The sequence below is a fragment of the Lithobates pipiens genome, unplaced genomic scaffold (assembly GCF_037356315.1).
Source record: "Lithobates pipiens isolate NorthernLeopardFrog02 unplaced genomic scaffold, aLitPip1_a1.2 Scaffold_13, whole genome shotgun sequence".
NCBI lineage: Eukaryota > Metazoa > Chordata > Amphibia > Anura > Ranidae > Lithobates > Lithobates pipiens.
This window is the reverse complement of record NW_027507718.1, coordinates 374,154,530-374,175,490: the sequence shown is the minus strand read 5'-3', so window position 1 is coordinate 374,175,490 and position 20,961 is coordinate 374,154,530. Positions and strand designations below refer to the sequence as shown.

Here is a 20,961-nt window from a genome sequence, read left to right as displayed (position 1 = left end):
TGTTATTGTTGGGCCTGTGTTAGTACAGTTCTATTTGCCTAGTTGTTTCTCATCCTTCTTATTCCTTTCTTGGGGATGTCCCTGGGTGTATCTTGCCTTCTAAACCTGTGTTACTCTGCATTGCTTGCTAAAAAACTGTGGACTCTTTGAGTGGGGTAGAATTATAGGGGGACACCTAGGGAGTTTCTCCTCCAAAGCTTTCCCAGTGTCCAATCACCTCCAGGCACCAGCTTTGAACCCAGAGAGCATGAATACCAAGCTTGTGCCCTGTACTGTACTTTACTTTAATCTGATAAGGAAGATGCAATTTCAAATTTGGTTATGCTGTGAGTTTGAAAAATGTTGCAGTCATATTATGATGATTTATTCAATATTTTCTAAATGTAATGTGTATATTTGTTTGAGCTAACCCTTAGTCGCCAATCAGTGGTTATTTTCCACACACCTGATTTCTGATTGGTTCATGTTGGTTATTGCACTTAACAATAACTTTTATTGAATAAAGTTGATTGAATCTAAAACATGGAATTGTATATATATATATATATATATATATATATATATATATATATATATATATATATATTGTATATGAAACATATGAATTTATGTACGGTAATTAGTGATGGTCTTTGAAGGTCACATGGTAGGACATAGTGGGCACTCAACCTATTCTTTTTTTTTTTAAGCCCAAAATGACTCAACTGTTGCCTTATCATTGTTTTGAAACCTGTAATAAATTTATATAATTTATAAATTTAGTATTTTATATATTTTTTAAATTAATTTTACGTCAATAGTTGACTCTGACTTTAGGGAACTGGAAGTGGCTTTAGAAGTTATGCTCAATATAAATAATCCTCATTCAGCAGCAAGCATCATGACTGCCTGATATCTGATTTCCTTAGTACCAGCTGTTGTGAGCAGCTTCTGGCTGTAGCCATGTGATACTCTCAACAGTTCAGACCCACTCCTAAACTGTGACAGACTCTGGTACAGCTATGACGGTGCTGGAAGAGAAAGCTTTCATTCAGCGACTTTCCAATGTCTACTTCACTATCCTGGCACTTTTCTGCTTCAAATTGTTTGTGAAAATCAGCCTGGCACTTCTGAGTCATTTCTACGTTGTAAGAGGTAATCGAAAGGAGGCAGCACGTATCCAGGCAGAATTCTACACAGTGACGCAACGGCAAGGTACTGTACCCAGTTCACTATTATCTCAGTTCTCTAACTTTTCTTTTTATCATGACTTATTTATGATTTCTGAGGTACTGCTACTTTCTGTATTATTATAGCAGGCTGGGTTTGTTTACCTAAGCCATAGGCTAGCAAGCATTCATTTTCTGACATCAGTATCTGAATACTCCCCAGATTACATATGAATACTGTAGGAAGTATAAGTGAGTCTGCTGCTCAAGGTTTGAAATGGACACTAACCAATCATATTTCAACTTAAACTGTAGTTATTTTACTTAACATATTTATATCAGAATTTTCTGCTCAATAAGCCCACATATCCTATTTTCCCATTTAAATAAGCCTGAATAATTTACTGCTGCTCAGGGGCTCTGGGCTTCAGCAAAATGGCGGCCTCTGGTAAGAAAAAAACAAAAGCCATGATGGAGGCAATTTACAGCACACACTAGTTTTGGTAGCATAAATATTCATGTGGAATGTGTGTTCCTTGCTAAAGAACATTATTTTTTACCAAGTTATTATGGGTAATGTTCTGCTTTAACTAATTCAATACAGGGTACTTTCACCCCCTTCCTGCCCAGGCCAATTTTCAGCTTTCAGCAATGTCGCACTTTGACAATTGTGAGGTCATGCAACACTGTAGACAAATACATTTTTAATAATTTTTTTCACACAAATAGAGCTTTCTTTTAGGGGTATTTAATCTGCGGTTTTAATTTTTTGCTAAAAAAATCCAAACGTTTTGAAAAGAAATGTTGTAAATATGTAATTTTTCTCCTTCACTGATGTGCGCTGATGAGGCTGCACTGATGGGCACTGATGAGGTGAAACTGAAGGGCACTGATGTGGTGGCACTGATGAGGAGGCACTAATATGCAGCACTGATAGGTAGCACTGATAGGTGGAACCGATAACCAACACTGATGTGCACTGATAGGTGGCACTGATAGGCACTAATAGGCGGCATTGGGCAGGCATTGATGAACACTGAAAGGCAGTACTGATTGGCATAACTGGGTACAGACTGGTGTCACTGGTGGGCACAGAGTGCCATCACTAATGGGCACTGCTGGGGCTGCATTGTAATCAGGGCACTGATGATCAGTGCCCTGATTACCTTTTCACATCTTTCCTGTGAGGAGATGCTGTTAATCGACTCTCCTCACCTCACACTCTGTCAATGTGAGGCGAGGGGAGCCGATAAACGTCACTTCCTGGTTTACATATGGTCGGCTGTGATTGGACACAGCTGATCACATAGGCAAAGAGCAGCAGCCCAGACGCATCGCCTCTTTGTTTTAGGGGGTGTGGCCAGGAGAGTATCATGCTCCACATCTAGTGGAGGTGTCCAAAAGTCAAACGGTTTTGGATCAAAATTTTCTATTTGGTTTATTCGGTGACTTGACTGAATATACCCAAAAATGTTTAGACAGCCTTATTTTCTGACCTATATAGTGAGCTATTTAGAATTCTCTAGATACTCACCTTTTTTTTTATCTTCCTGCCAGCAAAGTTCACCATAGCGTGAGGGAGAAACCCATGTGATAAATTTAGCATTAGGGAAAAATAAAATTTCCTGTACCATGATAAATTAAAAATTGACTAGTATCCTTCCCAACCAACAACGTTGCTTTGAAAAGGTTTGGAGCACCTGAATTAGATATCTTCAGTCACCATGAGGGAGCTGGAGGGAGGGGTCAGTAGTCTGTGGCATGGTGATCGCCTGTAAATCTTTTTCTCTCTTTTCTTCCTTCTATTTCTTATTTCTTCCCTTTCTCCATTCCCTCAAACAATTTCTAACTTTGCTTTGTTTCTTGTTTCTACAAGTTTGGTAGCGGGCTTTCAGGTTACCTCAAGCCTAGTTTAAATTTGGTAATGTGTTTTTATTATGGCATAACAACGAATTTGTTTCTATTGCACAAGAGTCCCTTTGTGGGGTGGGATTCTTTCTCTTTTCCTCCTCCTAACCTATGCTTTTTAGAATCATATAAGCATAAGGCCGCGTACACACGGGCGGACTGTTCGCCCAACTTTGTCCGCTGAACAGTGTTTGGGCGGACAGTCCGCTCGTGTGTGGGCTTTCAGCGGACAGTTTCAGCGGACAGTTGGACGGACAAGGTTTTTCGGAATTTCCGAAAAACTGTCCGCTGAAACCTTGTTTGAGCGAACAGTCCGCCCGTGTGTAGGCTTGTTCGTCAAACAAAGTTGCGCGCATGCTCAGAAAGGATTTTCACGCCGAAAGCTATAATGCAGTGTATAGGACGTGGTATTTTTCGTCCCGTCGTACGTGCCGTTCACGTCATCGCGCACGGTTTCAGCAAACTGTTCCTCCGTCGTGTGTGGCCATGTCCGTCCATGCTAAGTTTGAGCGGACTGTTTGCCGAAACTGTTGGACGGACAAAGTTGGGCGAACAGTCCGCGCGTGTGTACGCGGCCTAATAGTTCTGAACTGTTATAAGTGTTAGTACCAACATTACTATGCTCACAGTGAATAATCCTCTTCAATCAGTGAGTTCTAGGTATTTCACACACTTTCACCTTGTTCTCCAAGCAGAGATAGTCATGGATAGTAAAATGCTCCTCTGTTAACCCTTAGTTTACTCTAATCAGCCCTAATTAACTCTTTAATTTCCTTCTATCTTCAACTATATTCCTGCTGTTGTGTTTTTTTTATTAACTATTAATATTTTAAAAGTTTTTGTTTTGTTTGTTAATATTTTTACACATTTAACATATATTTACTTTTTTTTTAAAAAGGTGCAAAATTGAAAAAAACAACAACACATTGGATAGAGTAAGGGAGGGTTATAACCTCTGTCAGATTTTTCGCCATCTGTGTCCCATTGGGGAGATTTCCCTTTACTCCCTGTCCCATAGCCAAAACAGAAAGTGAGAGGAAATACCTGCAAATTGAGGTAATTCCTTGGAGACCCCCAGGTCACCAGAACTAGTGTCTCCATTGGAAGATTTCCCCTCTATTACTTTTCTGGGGACAACACAAAATTTGTGAATTTCTTTTAGTTTCACTTTCAATACTAATGGTAAACAGAACAAATAGAGAGATTGAATATCCCTGACAGGGGCACGGACAGCAAAGAAAACAGACTGGTGTTCTAATCCCTCTGTCCAAAACTAAAAAAAGAAAAGTGTTGCCTTTAATTATACTTTAAAAAAAAACAATATATGTATATTCTTGCTATCTTTAGTCTTGAAAGGTTATTGCTGATTAAACAGGTCCATGCAGAAATGTAAAATCTACTCAGGTCCTCAAGGGGTGAACAGGTGTGAGAGTCCAAGTAGTTAAACACCACCAAAAGAAAGCTCTATCTGTCTCCAAAAATCATTTGGGTACAGTGTTGCATGACCGAGTAATGGTCAGTCAAAACTATAACAGCACTAAAAACTGAAAAAAGTCAGGGGACGTGGTTTCCGCATGAAGCTGTGAAGATGCACTTGCCATGAGCTTCGATGGAGGTTCTACTATATGCTTCACAAATCAGCATGGGGAAACACCTGGGAAGATTCCTGCTGGCTAAAAACACCTCTCCGGGGTTTATTAAGTGATTCCTTGCCACAGAATTGGAGGACTCCCTGGACACGGGAGAATAAGGACACTCTCCATATAGCGCTAGCTCCACCTCCCACCATCAGCCTGCTTCTAGACAGAGCTCTCCGGGTTCCTCATACTGCTTGGATAGAGACTGAGGTTACCCTTGCCATTTGGCGGTTACAGCATTGGTGAGTGGCCTGTCCATCAAATCGGAACTAGTCTCTATGCTCCATAGCGTGGAGAAAGCTACTAAGAAGGGAGTTTTGGCTGTCCAATCTGACCTCTTCCAAGTCCTGTTCCGAGTGGAGGAATCTCAGCAGCGCTTAGACCACCATGCTGCAGCCATCTATGAATTACAGTCCCACACTCGCCGCCTTACTATGGCCGACAGAATGGCTGTCTACCAGCTAGAGGATCAAGAAAACCGAAACCGCAGGAATAACATCCGGATTCGAGGCCTTCCAGGGGCAACCAGGGATGAAGACCTACAGGCCACGGTTCGTGGGATATTCAACCTCTTTAGAAATTCTACAGACCACCCCCTAAAGCTGTACCATGTGCATCGGGCCTTATGCCCCTGTAATCTGGCCATGGATGCACCGAGGGACATAATATGACAGGTACATTAACATGAGTAAAAGGAAGGTAAAGCGTAAAGCCCATTAGGGTCTACACCCTAGATTTTGATTGCTCAGTCTTATCTTTCTTTTCGGATTCGGCAAAAGAGACGCTGGACTGCCGCCATGCCCTAAAACCCCTTAACGAAAATCTGCGCAGCAATGCCATAGCCTATCATTGGGGCTTTCCAGCCTGCCTTATAACCACCAAGGACAGCTGCACTGCCACTCTACGGTTTCCAAAGGATCTGGAAAAGTTTTGTCTTGACCTCAAAATGACCCCTCCAGAGCTGCTGGAATGGCAGGAAGATATCCCTATTCTCGAACCATCACCTGATGGCATAAAGTCTCACGGAAACACCGTTCAACTATACCTGGATCCACACACAAGAATGGGTGAGCCCTCCTAACCACCTCTGTCCTGGGCTTTTACCCCTCCACTGCAGTTTCCACTCCGTAAGGTCTTGGCTCATTTTTGTCCTATGGTTCTGGACAATTCTTCTGTTTTCACGGTTTGTTTCCATAACATGGAATTGCTTTCCCTTGTTCCTGGGTGCTCTTCTTCTTTTTTATCATTTTTTTTCTACATGCTGGTTTCTACAGGTGTTCAGTAAGCATCTGACCTTCTGATTCACTGGGAGGGCCACTTTGCTATATATGTTGTGTTTCTCAACCCCACCCAAAGGGTAATATCAACCACTTTAGTGGTACCTATGTTAGTTTATTGTATTATGTTCTGTTATATAGTAATTTGATATCTCCAGGGGGCTACCCCAGATGTATGTCCCCCATTCTAGGCTCACTTAGCACTTCTCTGAGCCTTCCCGCCTTCTCCACAGGGTCCGTATGTCTATGGCGCCTCACGGGACACTTTTCCTTTGGGTGTCCTGTACTGGTTCCAAGGGACGTGGCGGCCTACTGTGCTTGCACAGTATGGCTATGCGTGCCTTTTCCAGATATTTGTTTACAGTCTGTTCATGCCTTTTTCCTGTTTATCTATGCTTTACCTATCTTAGCCTCTTCGTTCTCTTTCTGCTCACTACCCCTTCCCCGTTCCTTAGCAATATGTGGTGTACGATGTTAGAGATTTCTCCCTGTGAATTCAATGGTGGCAGTTAACCTAGTATCCCCCAATGTTAGAGGGTTGCACTCTCCAGGTAAAATGTACAATCTGTTCAAAGAGCTTAAACGTCTTTGTTGTGATAATGCTGTCCTTCAGGAGACACATCTCATCCATGCCACTTCCACTAAGCTCTTTTCCCAAATTTTCCCATTTGGTTTTATGGGTTATTAGATGTACTATTCAATGCAAAGCTAGTATGGTGGATGTTTATGGGCGATACCTGAAAAGGCACTCTGGGCAACATGCCCTGTATGTTGCCGAATGTTTACGCACCCAACCAGGATCAAGCTGGATTCCTATCTACAACTTAAAATAAGCTAAAGGACTTTGCCAAGGGGTGTATTATCCTGGCTGGCAACTTTAATAGAACCTAAAATAGACATATCCCTAGGCACTTCTTCTATTCCTCATAAACGCATAGGTTTCATTCGTAAATTATTGCATGACGCGCAACTTATAGATACATGGTGGGTCCTACATCTATAGGAAAGATATTATTTCTTTCATTCACATTTACATCTGTCCCACTCTAGGATAGACTGCATCTTCATAGACCACCACCACTTAGAACTCTTATCTCAGGCCAAGTTTGAAGTCTCCACCCTTTCTGATCATGCACTGATTTATATCCACTAAATAGTTCCTCGGCCTCCCCTTAAAGCTAAAAACTGGAAACTGTATGACTTCTTATTGCTGGATGTAGCAGGTAGAGCACAGATTGGTGCTGATTTGACCCTTTTTCCCCCCCTGAAAACACAGTTTCTGATATTACACCATGCATGGTTTGGGTAGCTCATAAAGCTCATATTCAAGGTAAATTTATTGAACTCTGTGAGGAGAGATTACATTTCCAATCTGTTCTCCTCCAAGAGATCAACGTTTAAGAGCAGAAAAATTAAATGTTTCTTTCACTTTAACATATAGTAACTTAAAAATGTGAGGAAATAAAATTGCTTTATCTTATTGAACAGAAACATTTATTTCACTTGATCTCCCAGCAGGATTATGATTTGGGGGACGAGCCTAGCTGTCACTTAGCAAGATCATTACAACAACAAAAAATCTGCCTCATTTATTGCTAAAATTAAAGTGATTGTAAAGCTTTAGTTTTTTTTTAATAGCATGTCATACTTGTCTCTACTGTGCAGCTCGTTTTGCACAAAGTGGCCTTGATCCTTGACTTCTGGGGTCCCCTGGTGGCGCTGGTAGCTCCTCCCGCATCGTATAACCACTTAGGAGAATCATTCTCCCTGGAGGGGTTACCTTGTGGGCATGCTCACATGTCCAGCATTTGTGTCCATAGACGCAGAATGCCGGACTCGGCCCTGCCCCCCCCCCCCAGTGCCCGTGTCATCAGGCCCGGATTTACTCCCTCTGCCACCCCAAGGCCAGGACCTTCAATGCCGCCCCCCCCCCCCCCACACACACACACACACACCACCATTCTCGTACTTTATCGATGACTGCTACAATAGATCAATTAAAAACATATCTCCACACACGAAAATACTCTGTAATGCAGAAATGCCTTTTAAAGATTATAGCTCTAAGAAACTCCCTAAATTTTTTATTTGTAACTTTTCTTTTGGCAAACTCATTGATAATATCTTCGTAGGACAAAGTATTTAAAAGTTCTTACTCAATGGCAAGTAAAGCTAATCTGTTCAGTCTTTCTTGACCCAAAGATGATCTTAAATAGTTCTTTACTCGTTTCAGACATGAAAAAGATCGTTCTGCTGAACAGTTAGTAACCAGAGTGCAAAGATAAATACACATTGCTATATCAATATTAGGGTAAATAACCTGCAATTTTTCTGCTTTGAATGTTTTGTAGAGCTCTGAAATTGAAGCTTCACCTTTATCAAATGTCCAGCTAGTGCTATGCATATATATATATAATCCAGCACTAAAATATTTAACTGGCTGCTTGCTTCTGCTTGAGCCTGGCACAGTGGCACACACACATGCACTGCACAACATCATCAATCATCATCAAGAGGTACCTGCTAGGCTGCTGCTGCCTGGGGGTTCCCCTTCTTTTTCTGGTGGTGGGGGAGATGATGCCAGCCATGCAGAGAGGGTAGGGTTCCTCTTCTTTTTCTTGTGACTCGTGACTTGTCTCCTCACATCATGAGTCATGTCAGTGGTCACAGAGACCCCCGCTCCCAGCTGCCCAGACGGCGCAGAGGAGGGTAATGCTCCGCCTTCACCAGTTGCCTTGCTTTTTTCTCCGCCAGGAAGTCATCGTGCATGCGCGCCTGTCTCCCACAGCCTAGGCAAAGTAGCAAGTGCTGGCGCCCACTGGGGGCTATGTTAGTGCAGGGCCTTGTGGGAAATCTGGGCCCTGCGCGTCATTGGATTTCATTGACAGCAGTGGAAGCCAATGGCTGCACTGCTATCAATCTATCCAATCAAGAGCTGAGACGACGGGCAGAGGGGAAGACCTTGTCTCTGGTATGGGAATTACGGGGCTCAGGGGAGTAAAACAAGGGGGCTGGGGGGCCGGCCAGTGACAGAAATTTTTCATAGTATGCATTAAGGTGAAAAAAAATGAGGGCTTACAACTCCTTTTAAGACCCCCGCTGACACCATAGTCATCCTAACGCCAACGTTATAGGATCGGAACGCCAAGGTTATCTCTAAAGAGTTCCGATCCTTTTACCAGCAACTCTACCATGTCCATAAGACTATCAAGGACACTGATTCTCTTAATTAAGGCACTAGAAGCTGAGATCTCCATTACTGAACTGCGCTTTGCGCTTGTCTCTTTGCCCAAAGGTAAGGCTCCTGGCCCAAAAGGCCTATCGATAGCCTAATACCGCATGTATCAAGATAAGCTATTACCCTTCCTAACTGCCAACACACTTTTGAAGGGAGGTGCCTTGAGACCAGAAACGTTTGGGCCTGGAGTGTACGTTAGGGTGCCCTCCATGCCCAAAACATCTTTTCTATATATAGGTTTGAAATCTGGATGGGATTTATGGTGCTGACTGGTGTTTGTGGAATAATTGTGATAAGGGCATTTGGCCTTTACGGTATGGAACGGGAGACGCCATGACGGGATAGGCTCTTTTCTTGGGAGCTATGGAAGGAGTTGCCTTGATGGGTTCGAGATGTTAGATGTTCCCGCTTCTCTGTTCCGTAGGGCGAAGTACCACAGATGTATGTTGTATGGCTACTTGTTATTATATCGATCTATCTTGTATGCCTATTGGTTCATTGTATTACTTATATGTTTTGCTCCATATTTTCTTGCCCTTTGAATAAAATATAAATTTGGAAAAAAAAAGAAACGTGCACATATCACGGTCTTGCCTAAACCAGGGAAAGACCATAGTCTCTGTGGGAGCTACAGCCCAATCTCTTTGTTAAACATTGGTTTTAGCAGTTAGGCTTCTGTTCTTGATTCCTAAATGGGTATCACAAGATCAAACAGGTTTCATCCCTAGTAGAGAAGCGGGTGACAATGCCTTATGCACTCTGTCTATAATTTTCCATGTCCGGGGATCTTTCCAGCCCACCGTTCTCCTCTCTACTGATGCTGCAAAAGCATTTGACAGGGTGAAACAAAATAACTGCTCCAGGTGAAGTCTGCTAAGCTGCAATTAAACTATCATCATTTGACAGGGCGAACTGGGAATATCTGATGGCAACATTGTCCTTTCTGGGTATTGGTCCTAATATGCTGAACATGATCTCGGCATTGTATAATTCTCCCTCTGCCCAAATTCACAAAAGACAGGCCTTTACTCTACATAATGGTAAAAGACAGAGATACCTGCTTTCACCTATGTTATTCACTCTCTTTAGAAACCTTCCTCTTGATAATCGTGTAGCACTGACCCCGGAAGGAGCTGCTAATTTGAGTTGGGCCTGCCCTCTTCTGAGAAACCCCCTTTCTGTGTAACTCTATCCCCCTGGCACAGCTGTGGTGCAATAATAATACAGTACAATATAAACAGTATAAGGTACCTGTATCGATCCCTCAGGATCCTCTGGTTCCACCTGGTGGGGAAAGACAGTAGACCACACACTTGTACTCTTAACCAGAAATACTTTTACTGAAAGTATAACGAATAAATGATTACAGGAATTGCCCTGTCATCCCAACGTAGAATGTCAGCACAGCATGAATCAACAGTCAAATACAATAAACAATATGCAAGTATATTATTATGTAGACCTGGGAGCTCCCCTAACTTAAAGTCTACGTGAGGCATCACTTAAAGTATTTCACTCCTTTATCTTCTTTCTTCGCTAGCTTAAATGGTTCCTCAGGTAATTGTAATCCAAAGGGGTAAATGGAGAAAGTTAACTCAGAATACTCCAGGTATAACTCCAAGAACTTGTGATCGCACTTGGGCGCTAAAGTGAACCGGGCCTCAAGCCTACTAAACGTCAGTTGCTCAGTCTTACTTCCGTGGAACAACAGGTTCCAGCAAGGCCTGTGTGTAAGACTAACTGTGTGCAGTAGTATTAAACAATGGGCCATAACCCGCTCACCAACTGGATCAAAGTTCGCGGTGATGACTTCCGTCCGACAACTGCAGCTTGCTTCCGCTCAGGCTGGGCTAGATGCTCTGTGTCGCTCCACCGACTGGATCCGGTCCTCCGCTACTCCGACAAGCATCTCCTAACCTCATCAATCCGATCACCAATTCTCCATCAAGTCACCTCGCAAACGGTCCGGTTTGCACTCTGCGGTGACTGTCTGTAAATGTGTCAGAGAACTTTCAACACAGGCAGGCAGCGTGGTCCCAAGAGACCAAATATGGCCGCTGTAGTCCCTTTTATACCCTACCCATCATGCACTGCATATCAGAGTGTTCATGGGTAAGTCACACAGACTCCTGGGTAGATAAGGTCAAATAAGCAAAGTAAACACAGTCACTTCCTGTTATCTTTCCAACGCTATAAAAAGGAAAATAACTAAAGTCCATTTCCAATTTTGGTCACTAGATGGCACCAAATACTAACGAATAACATTGTCCATAGGTTTACGTTGTATTCACATTAACTACATTAATACACAATTATGTCCCCACTACAATCCCAATATTGACGATATTTTGCTTTATGTGCAACAACCTACTACTACCAGACCTAATCTTATGTCGGCTTTCTAAATCCCTTGATCAATATCTAATTTTAATATTAATTTAAGATCTAATTTTAAGATTAATTTATCAAAATCCAAGATCCCTAACATCTCACTACCAACCAAAGATGTCACCCATATGAAAACCTCTTTCCCATTCTCTTGGCAACCTTGCCCGGTTGCCAAGGTATTTTATTTACCCCACAAACAAACCTATTTTGGGCAAATTACCTACCTTTCCTAAATTCTATCAGACAAGACCTATATTAATGGAATCATCTAGCTAATTCTTGGTCGGGTAGGATCAGCATTGTCAATATGAACATTTTGCCCAGAGTGCTATTTTTATACCAAATTATATCAGCCTTGACCTCTCTGGTCTTTGATTATGTATGGCACCGTAAACATCCCTATATCTACCATCACCAGATTGAAATCTGATGGAGGCTTAGTCCTTCCTGACATTAAAAAGTATTACCTAGTGATAATATTAAATAGAATTTCAGATTGGAAACAAATTCAAACTCTGGGTACAACTTGAAGATGACTTAAAGCGGGATTCCACCCTAAAGTGGAACCTCCGCTGATCGGATCCCTCCCCCCCTCCGGTGTCACAATTGACACCTTTCAGGGGGGAGGGGGGTGGAGATACCTGTTAAAGACAGGTATTTTCACCCACTTCCGGGCATAGACTCCCACGGGAGTCTACGCCATTTCCTGCCCTGCCGCGCTGTCTGCTGGGACACACACGGGTCCCAGTGACAGCGCGGAGATTTCCTATTGCGCGGCGCGGCTCGCGCATGCGCAGTAGGGAACCGGGAAGTGAAGCTGATTCGCTTCACTTCCTGATTCCCTCACCTAGAATGGTGGCGGCAGCAGCCGAGGGCCGAGCGATCGATCGGCCTCGGCTGCCGGCATCGCTGGAACCCGGGACAGGTGAATGTCCATTTATTAAAAGTCAGCAGCTGTAGTATTTATAGCTGCTGGCTTTTAATATTTTTTTTTTTGGTGGAATCCCTCTTTAAGTGACTCCTTACTAACCTGGGCTCCAACCTGGGATTCCCTACATAACGTATGACTGGTCATATAATTCCCACTTAAAGTGGTTGTAAACCCCATTCATGAAATTTGAACTAAGCAACTACTGTATATATGTAGTGTTTACGTGTCCCTCTCCAAAGCTCCAAATGTTGTTTCTCTCTAGTGCTTCGTTCCTCTGTTATCAGCATGAGTCACTTCTGAAATCACATGAGCTAAAAATTTGTGTTGGGGAGGGTGCTTAGAAGGAGATAAGCAGTGAGCTTGTTTATTTAGAATAGAGCTCTGCATGTTCCTTTGTTTCTCTGCCTATGTGGAGTGTGTCTGTGTGTGGGGGGGGGGGGGGGGGGGTGTCCCTTCTTCCATTTTTAGCTCTCACACCATGTACTGCTGAAAGAGGAAGAAAGATTTTTAACACAATCTTCTCAAAGGGTGTAGAAAGGGGAAGGCTGCCTGCAGATATAAAAGTAAAATGTATGTAGGAGGATCTTTTTCATGCCTGTATATCATCTGAGGCTATTCTCTTCACTGGGTGAATGTGAGGGTTTACAATCACTTTAATGCCTCTGGTAGCCCACTCATATTTTCCACCGGGCAAGATGGATCCTCAATTTCATAATTGGTTACCTCTATTACCCGCTTTACTTCATCATGTCACCTCCTCCCGAGGGGTAGTACCCTTATGCTCCCTACTCAAGACCCTGACTACTTATTTATAGATCGATGGAGATATACTCAATTGACTTTGTTTATTAAATCCCTACCTAAACTCCTACGTACTCTTGCAGATCTTACACTGGTGGAAGACATATTGGCAGTCACACAACCTCCACAGAAAACTCTCTCTCTATTTTATAGAGCACTAATGGCACTGGGCTCTACATCCTGTCCTAATTTTATATCGAAGTGGGAAAATGACTTACATTGTCTTTTGACAAATGACCAAGGCACTATTGATCTTCAACTGACACATACATTCTCTATCTCTTCGAGGATTGCAGAGGTTAACTATAAAATGTTATACAGAGTGCACTACACACCTTCACAATTAGATAAGTCTTTCCTGGACACATCTGAGCTCTAATAAAGAGGATGTAGGGAAGATGCTACCCATGCTCACATATGGTGGCGCTGCCCCCTTATCCACCCCCTCTGGTCCTCTACAGTGGTGTGAAAAAGTGTTTGCCCCCTTCCTCATTTCCTGTTCCTTTGCATGTTTGTCACACTTAAGTGTTTCGGAACATCAAACCAATTTAAACAATAGTCAAGGACAACACAAGTAAACACAAAATGCAATTTGTAAATGAAGGTGTTTATTATTAAAGGTGAAAAAAAATCCAAACCATCATGGCCCTGTGTGAAAAAGTGATTGCCCCCCTTGTTAAAACATACTATAACTGTGGTTGTCCACACCTGAGTTCAATTTCTCTAGCCACACCCAGGCCTGATTATTGCCACACCTGTTCACAATCAAGGCATCACTTAAATAGGAGCTGCTTGACACAGTAAGGTCCACCAGAAGATCCTTAAAAGCTACACATCATGCCGAGACCCAAAGAAATTCAGGAACAATTGAGAAAGAAAGTAATTGAGATCTATCAGTCTGGAAAGGGTTATAAAGCCATTTCCAAAGCTTTGGGAATCCAGCGAACCACAGTGAGAGCCATTATCCACAAATGGCGAAGACATGGAACAGTGGTGAACCTTCCCAGGAGTGGCCGGCCGCCCAAAATTACCCCAAGAGCGCAGCGACGACTCATCCAAGAGGTCACAAAAGACCCCACAACAACGTCCAAGGAACTGCAGGCCTCACTTGCCTCAGTTAAGGTCAGCGTTCATGCCTCCACCATCAGGAAAAGACTGGGCAAAAATGGCCTGCATGGCAGAGTTCCAAGGAGAAAACCACTGCTGAGCAAAAAGAACATCAAAGCTCGTCTCAATTTCTCCACAACACATCTTGATGATCCCCAAGACTTTTGGGACAACATTCTGTGGACCGATGAGACAAAAGTGGAACTCTTTGGAAGGTGTGTGTCCAAGTATATCTGGCGTAGAAGGAACACTGCATTTCATAAAAAGAACATTATACCAACAGTAAAATATGGTGGTGGTAGTGTGATGGTCTGGGGCTGTTTTGCTGCTTCAGGACCTGGAAGACTTGCCGTGATAAAAGGAACTATGAATTCTGCTGTCTACCAAGAGATCCTGAAGGAGAATGTCCGACCATCTGTTCGTGTACTCAAGCTGAAACCAACTTGGGTTCTGCAGCAGGACAATGATCCTAAACACACCAGCAAGTCCACCACCGAATGGCTGAAGAAAAACAAAATGAAGACTTTGGAGTGGCCTAGCCAAAGTCCTGACCTGAATCCTATTGAGATGTTGTGGTATGACCTTAAAAAGGCCGTTCATGCTCGAAAACCCTCTAATGTAACTGAATTAGGACAATTCTGCAAAGATGAGTGGGCCAAAATTCCTCCAGGACGCTGTAAAAGCCTCATTGCACGTTATCGCAAATGCTTGGTTGCAGTTGTTGCTGCTAAGGGTGGCCCAACCAGTTTTTAGGTTTAGGGGGCAATCACTTTTTCACACAGGGCCATGATGGTTTGGATTTTTTTTTCACCTTTAATAATAAACACCTTCATTTACAAATTGCATTTTGTGTTTACTTGTGTTGTCCTTGACTATTGTTTAAATTGGTTTGATGTTCCGAAACACTTAAGTGTGACAAACATGCAAAGGAACAGGAAATGAGGAAGGGGGCAAACACTTTTTCACACCACTGTATATTACACTGGATTGAAGTTATACAAGGCCATCCCATACCTAATGTCCCGTGGGCTGTGTTATTTAATTGTACAGGAGAACCATTTGGCCGATATTGGTGCTGTATTACACCCCATCTTCTAAATGCTGCAAAATCTCTTATTACTAGGTTCTGGAAACATCCTACTATTCCCACAATACAGAAATGGCTAAAAGTAGTTGACTACATATATCATATGGAAGATCTTACTTTTTTATGTTTTTTTTTTAAAATCTAACTTTACTAACTTGTTAAAGGGTATGTAAAAAGGTGGGTACTTATGGGCATCCTTGATGGGTCTGATTATTATTGATGGGTTGCCACTTATTGGCACTCCTCTACTTGTCAGCATGAATAGAGGAAAAGACGATAACCAGCACTTCCTGGTTACGATGTGATCAGCTGTGATAGCCTATGACCTAGGCTCTTTACTGAGATCAGAGATGTGGTGTGTCAAAAAGACACACCACACTACCGATCGCTGAGCTGCATGCCCTCAGCACGTGCATGGGCGGCTTGTCTTGCTGGACATCATAGAAAGCCCAGTCAGGATAATGAAACCACCACCTGGCTGTCATTTTGCTATAGGTGAGATGTAGTTAAGAACCATCATTTTAGAGCTAAGCATTTACCTTGTAGTCAAAATATATACAAGATATAAGTGGTAAGTATACACTACCATACTTTCTTTTCAATAAAACCATAGACCAGAATCCTAATAAACACTCAAGCTTTCATTAAACAAGCTAGCAATGTCCCCAATTACACCACTGCATCGTCTGCAGGCCTAGACTGCTGAAACTTGAATTGCTGCTCTGGATAGCTGCACTTAATGGCTGCATACCAACACATTGTGTATTCTATAGCATCCAATTAAAATCTGATAAGGAAGATGCAATATCAAATTTGATTTCCATGTGAAATCAAAAACATTGCAGTTATATTAATATTTATTCATTAAATAGTTTCTTATTCTAACATTTTTTTTTTAATTAACCTTCAGCAACCAATTAAAATTGATATTTCACATGCCTTATTTATGATTGGTTGATGTGGGTTATTGCTCTTAATCATAAGAACATTTTATGGAATAACGTTGATTGTATCCAATGACAGGAAGATGTAAATATTTGTTTTACGTCACAGTTTTACGTCATTAATTGACTTTGACTTTATGGAACTGGAAGTGGCCTTAGAAGTTATGCCCAACATAAATAATCCTCATATTTTCAGCATCAAGCATCATGACCACCTGATATCTAATTTCCTTAGTACCAGCTGTTGTGAGCAGCTTCTGGCTGTAGCCATGTGATCCTGTCAACAATCCAAACCCACTCCTAAACAGTAACAAAGACTCTGGTACAGCTATGACGGTGCTGGAAGAGAAACCTTTTGCTCAGCAGCTTTCCAATGTCTACTTCACAATCCTGGCACTTTTCTTTTTTAAATTGTTTGTGAAAATTAGCTTGGCAATTCTCAGTCATTTTTACATTGTAAAAGGTAATCGAAAGGAGGCAGCGCGAATCCAGGCAGAATTCTACACAGTGACACAAGGGCAAGGTACTGTACTCACTATGACTTTACAGTTCTTTAAGTTTTCTACTGATCATAATAAGAAACTTTATTTTATATAGCACGTTTAGGTAGCTTCCCAAAGCACTTTCCAAGGAAAACAATAATGCAGGTGTATGATCTCTGAAGTACTGCTACTTTCTGTAGTATTATAGCATGCTGAGTTTGTTTACCTAAGCCATAGGGTAGCAAGCATTCGTTTTCTGACATCAGTATCTGAACACTGGGATTAGGCATGACTACTGTAGGATGTATAAGAGAAGCTGCTGCTCAAGGGGTTGCAAGGGACTGTTACCAATCATTTTTCACCTTAAACTTCATACATTATTTTTTGCTGTTCAATAAGCCTACTTGTCCTATTTTCCCATCTAAATAAGCCCGCATGTCCCCGTTTTCAAATCTATATTTCCCAATTTCCTGTATATTTGTTACCGATCTATACACCTGCATATCTAATTTTCCTATCTCAATAAGCCTACATGCCCCCTTTTCCCTTCAATATGTTCCTGCTCAGTAAGCTTGCGTGTTCCTTTTTCTGAAATATTTTGTCCTGCTGTATAAGCCTGTATGCCCTATTTTTCCAATCTATTTTGTACTATTCAATAAGCATATGTGTCCTATTTTCCTATCTAAATCATCATGTATTTCCCATCAATTTGTAGCTCTGCCCAATAAGCTTGCATATTCATTTCCCCATCAATGTTTAGCCCTGCCCAATAAAACTGTATATCCCATTTTCCCATCAATTTATTGTATTGCCCAAGGATGCTTATCCCATTTTTCCATACATTTTTAGTCCTGTCCAAAAAGCCTGTATATCACATTTGCCATAAATTTTTATTACTTGAAATTATATTAAGTTTTCCGAAAAAAAAAAAAAAACATTCAGAAAAGGATGCGTTATCAATCAGGTACAATATGTGTATAGACATGAAATATTGGCAAACGCATCATACATGACTGAAAACGTTGTAGATATAAGTAAACCTCAAACAATGAACAAAGTGCCTACTTAACACAACTCTTCCGGGTATCCGGTGAGAAAGAGAGAAGGAGGGAAGAGAGTGAAAAAAAGGAAAGAGGGGGTGTAGTGGAGAGGGGTAGAGCCTAATGCTGTGTTCGTAGTAGCAAATTAAGAGGGTTACTTGAGCTACCGATGTAGTCAACCTTGCTGGGATCGGTATCATGACTTATGTTATGTCGGGGGAGCCTAGTACAAAGGATAGAATTTATGGCATTTATTTGGGACCAGTCCCGGATCCCACTGGCGTCCAGACGTGTGTGTTTTATGTTTGTGTATGTTTTTTGTTCCTCCCATGTCAGTGTCTGTTGGGATCGAACATTGATTTTCGATTAAACAACAGTGAATATAACAGGCTATTTAAAGGTGGCCCTTCTATATAGACTTTTAAGCGTGTTTTAGTGAAACTATAAGTGTATTGTTTGTAATTAAGTAAAGCTTATTTTTCATAAATTGCTAAAATTAAATTTTCATATTCTTTTTGTATTTTTGGTGTTTCGTTCCTCAATGAGCCTCACTTTTTTCTGGGCCACCTGTCTTTGGGGACCCATGTTTTTGGTTTATACAAAGGATAGAAGCATAGGATCGATCAAGGGGCTCGTTTCTCAGCCCTAGCAACAGCAAGCCAGGGGGACCATTCTAGGAGGAATTTCGGCATGGTTAGATTGGCTTTGGCAAACATATGTTCCATATGCATGTGGATGTTAACAGTGGCTATAACCTGTTGAAGAGTTGGCAGGGTTCTGCTCTTCCATTTGCAGGCTATCCTTTAATGAGTGGCAATAAGGATGTGTGTTGGGATGGAATGGGAATGTCTGGGCCAATTTTCTCAACCCAAGCCCAGCAAAGCCAACTGCGGTAACAGTACTCCTCTTGTACCAGCAATAGCGTTCATTATAGATTGAATATCTGCCCAGAAGGGTGTGAGACCTGAGCATGCCCACCAGAGTAATTGACCCTTGACCACCACAGTTCTGTCAACAATAAGATGAGGTTGAAGGAAAAATCCTTGCAAGCTTCTGTGGGATATGGTACCACTGGTGGAGGAGTTTCTGTGCAAACTCCCAGTGAGAGAGATATTTGGAGTACTATAGCGTGGTGGAGTTTTCCCTTCACTGGAACTAAGAGGCCAAGCCCAACCCCTGAAAAACAACCCCACACCATAAATCCCCTCCACCAAATGATTTGCACCAGTGCACAAAGCAAGGTTCATAAAGACATGGATGAGTAAATTTGGGGTGGAGGAACTTGACCTCAACCCGATAGAACACTTTTGGGATAAATTAGAGCAGAGACTGTGAGCCAGGCCTTCTCGTCCACATCAGTGCCTGATCTCACATATGCGCTTCTGGAAGAATGGTCAAACATTCCCATAGACATGCTCCTAAACCTTGTGGACAGCCTTCCCAGAAGAGTTGAAGCTGTTATAGCTGCAAAGTGTGCATGTAAAGGCAGGCATCCCAATTCTTTTGGTAATATAGTGTACCTTATGTGTGCGGTGGAAAGAAAAAAAGCCCCACACAGAACAAAAGTGAATTTAGCAAAACAAATATACTAGCTGTAACCTTTTGGTATACCTCTCGTATGTGTATTTTGATTGCTGAATTGTTATTTTAATGTGTTTAAGAAAGAAAGGGGAGGCATAAGCACAAAGAACTCTCAATGTTTTAACGTGCCATGCCAAAATGTAGGAGGACTATCTCGATACCATAATAAAATTAATTTTTATTAATTGCATAAGAAAAATTAATGGGTTTTACGTTGAAATTAAAATGTGTATGTTTTCATAATCTTTGAATAGTCCCATAAAGCTATGGTTGTAGTTATACTTCCATTTTGGTTGACGTCAGCAGCATCTTGGCTGAAAATTCTAAATCAGATAATCACACAGCCAATTTAGGGGTTGTTGGGAAAGGTGATGTATTTTAGTTATGTTGCAAACCTGGCCTGTTAGTGGGCCCTGAGGATAGGGTTGATGACAACTGTCCTAGATGGAAAATTATCCACTCCATACAAAACAGGGAATTTCGTTATAGGCAGCTCATATAAACAATGAGTAGAATATGTACTTATAAATTGATAAAATATAGCTTTGGATAAAAATAAGTTTGAACATAGCAATATCAGGAAAGCTTGATGTAATCCAACAGTATAGAATAGAGCAGGGATATGCAATTAGCGGACCTCCAGCTGTTGCAGAACTACAAGTCCCATGAGGCATAGCAAGACTCTGACAGCCACAAGCATGAGACCCAGAGGCAGAGGCATGATGGGACTTGTAGTTTTGCAACAGCTGGAGGTCTGCTAATTGCAGATCCCTGGAATAGAGCATATTTCAAAAAGTATGTTTCAGATAGAATAGATGACATGAGAGGTTTTTGTGATCTGTTCTGTTCAGTATAACTGATTTACTACTTAACATCTGGGTGGAGCCAGTTATCACTATTCTTTTATTTGGTCTATAGTCTATTTACAGAGATATTTCATTGTGTGGATTATATTAAAAGCTGAATAGCATGATGTGTATAGTGTGTCTGAAAGGCTTTCTCAGCTATTGTTAACATTTCACACCTGCTGTAACCAGGGCCAGACTGGGAATAAAACCCAGCCCTGGAAAAAATGTCATACCAGCCTCACAGCATTATTATACCAGCCCAACAGCATAATGTCATTATTTACTTGTTCATGAAAGGGAAAACCATCCATTTTAAAGCACATTGAGATATATGTGTGTGTGTGTGTGTGTGTGTGTGTGTGTGTGTATATATATATATATATATATATATATATATATATATATATATATGCAAATTCCAGTTAAAAGTGGTAAGTGGTCAATCATCAAGGGGGACCCCAGGAACTCAGAACGTGGGGGGAAGACCACCTTCCGCAGAAAGAATACACTAAGGTAAGGGGGGGTGGGTTATTAATATAAGGGG

The 20,961-nt window shown here is 41.7% G+C and overlaps 1 protein-coding gene across 4 annotated transcripts in view; it reads left to right on the top strand.

The window, feature by feature from the left end:
- Positions 1–950: 950 nt before the first annotated feature.
- The window catches only part of ASB5 (ankyrin repeat and SOCS box containing 5), a 95,457-nt gene continuing 75,446 nt past the window's right edge, over positions 951–20,961 (top strand). For 2 of the 4 annotated variants that reach the window (XM_077477245.1, XM_077477246.1), the window contains exon 1: positions 951–1,194. In XM_077477245.1, coding sequence (XP_077333371.1) covers positions 1,002–1,194 — 193 coding nt within the window. In that variant the 5' untranslated portion in view covers positions 951–1,001. Of the gene's footprint in view, positions 1,195–16,781; positions 16,990–20,961 lie in introns of those variants that run through there. The other 2 variants (XM_077477239.1, XM_077477240.1) reach the window with 2 other exon arrangements.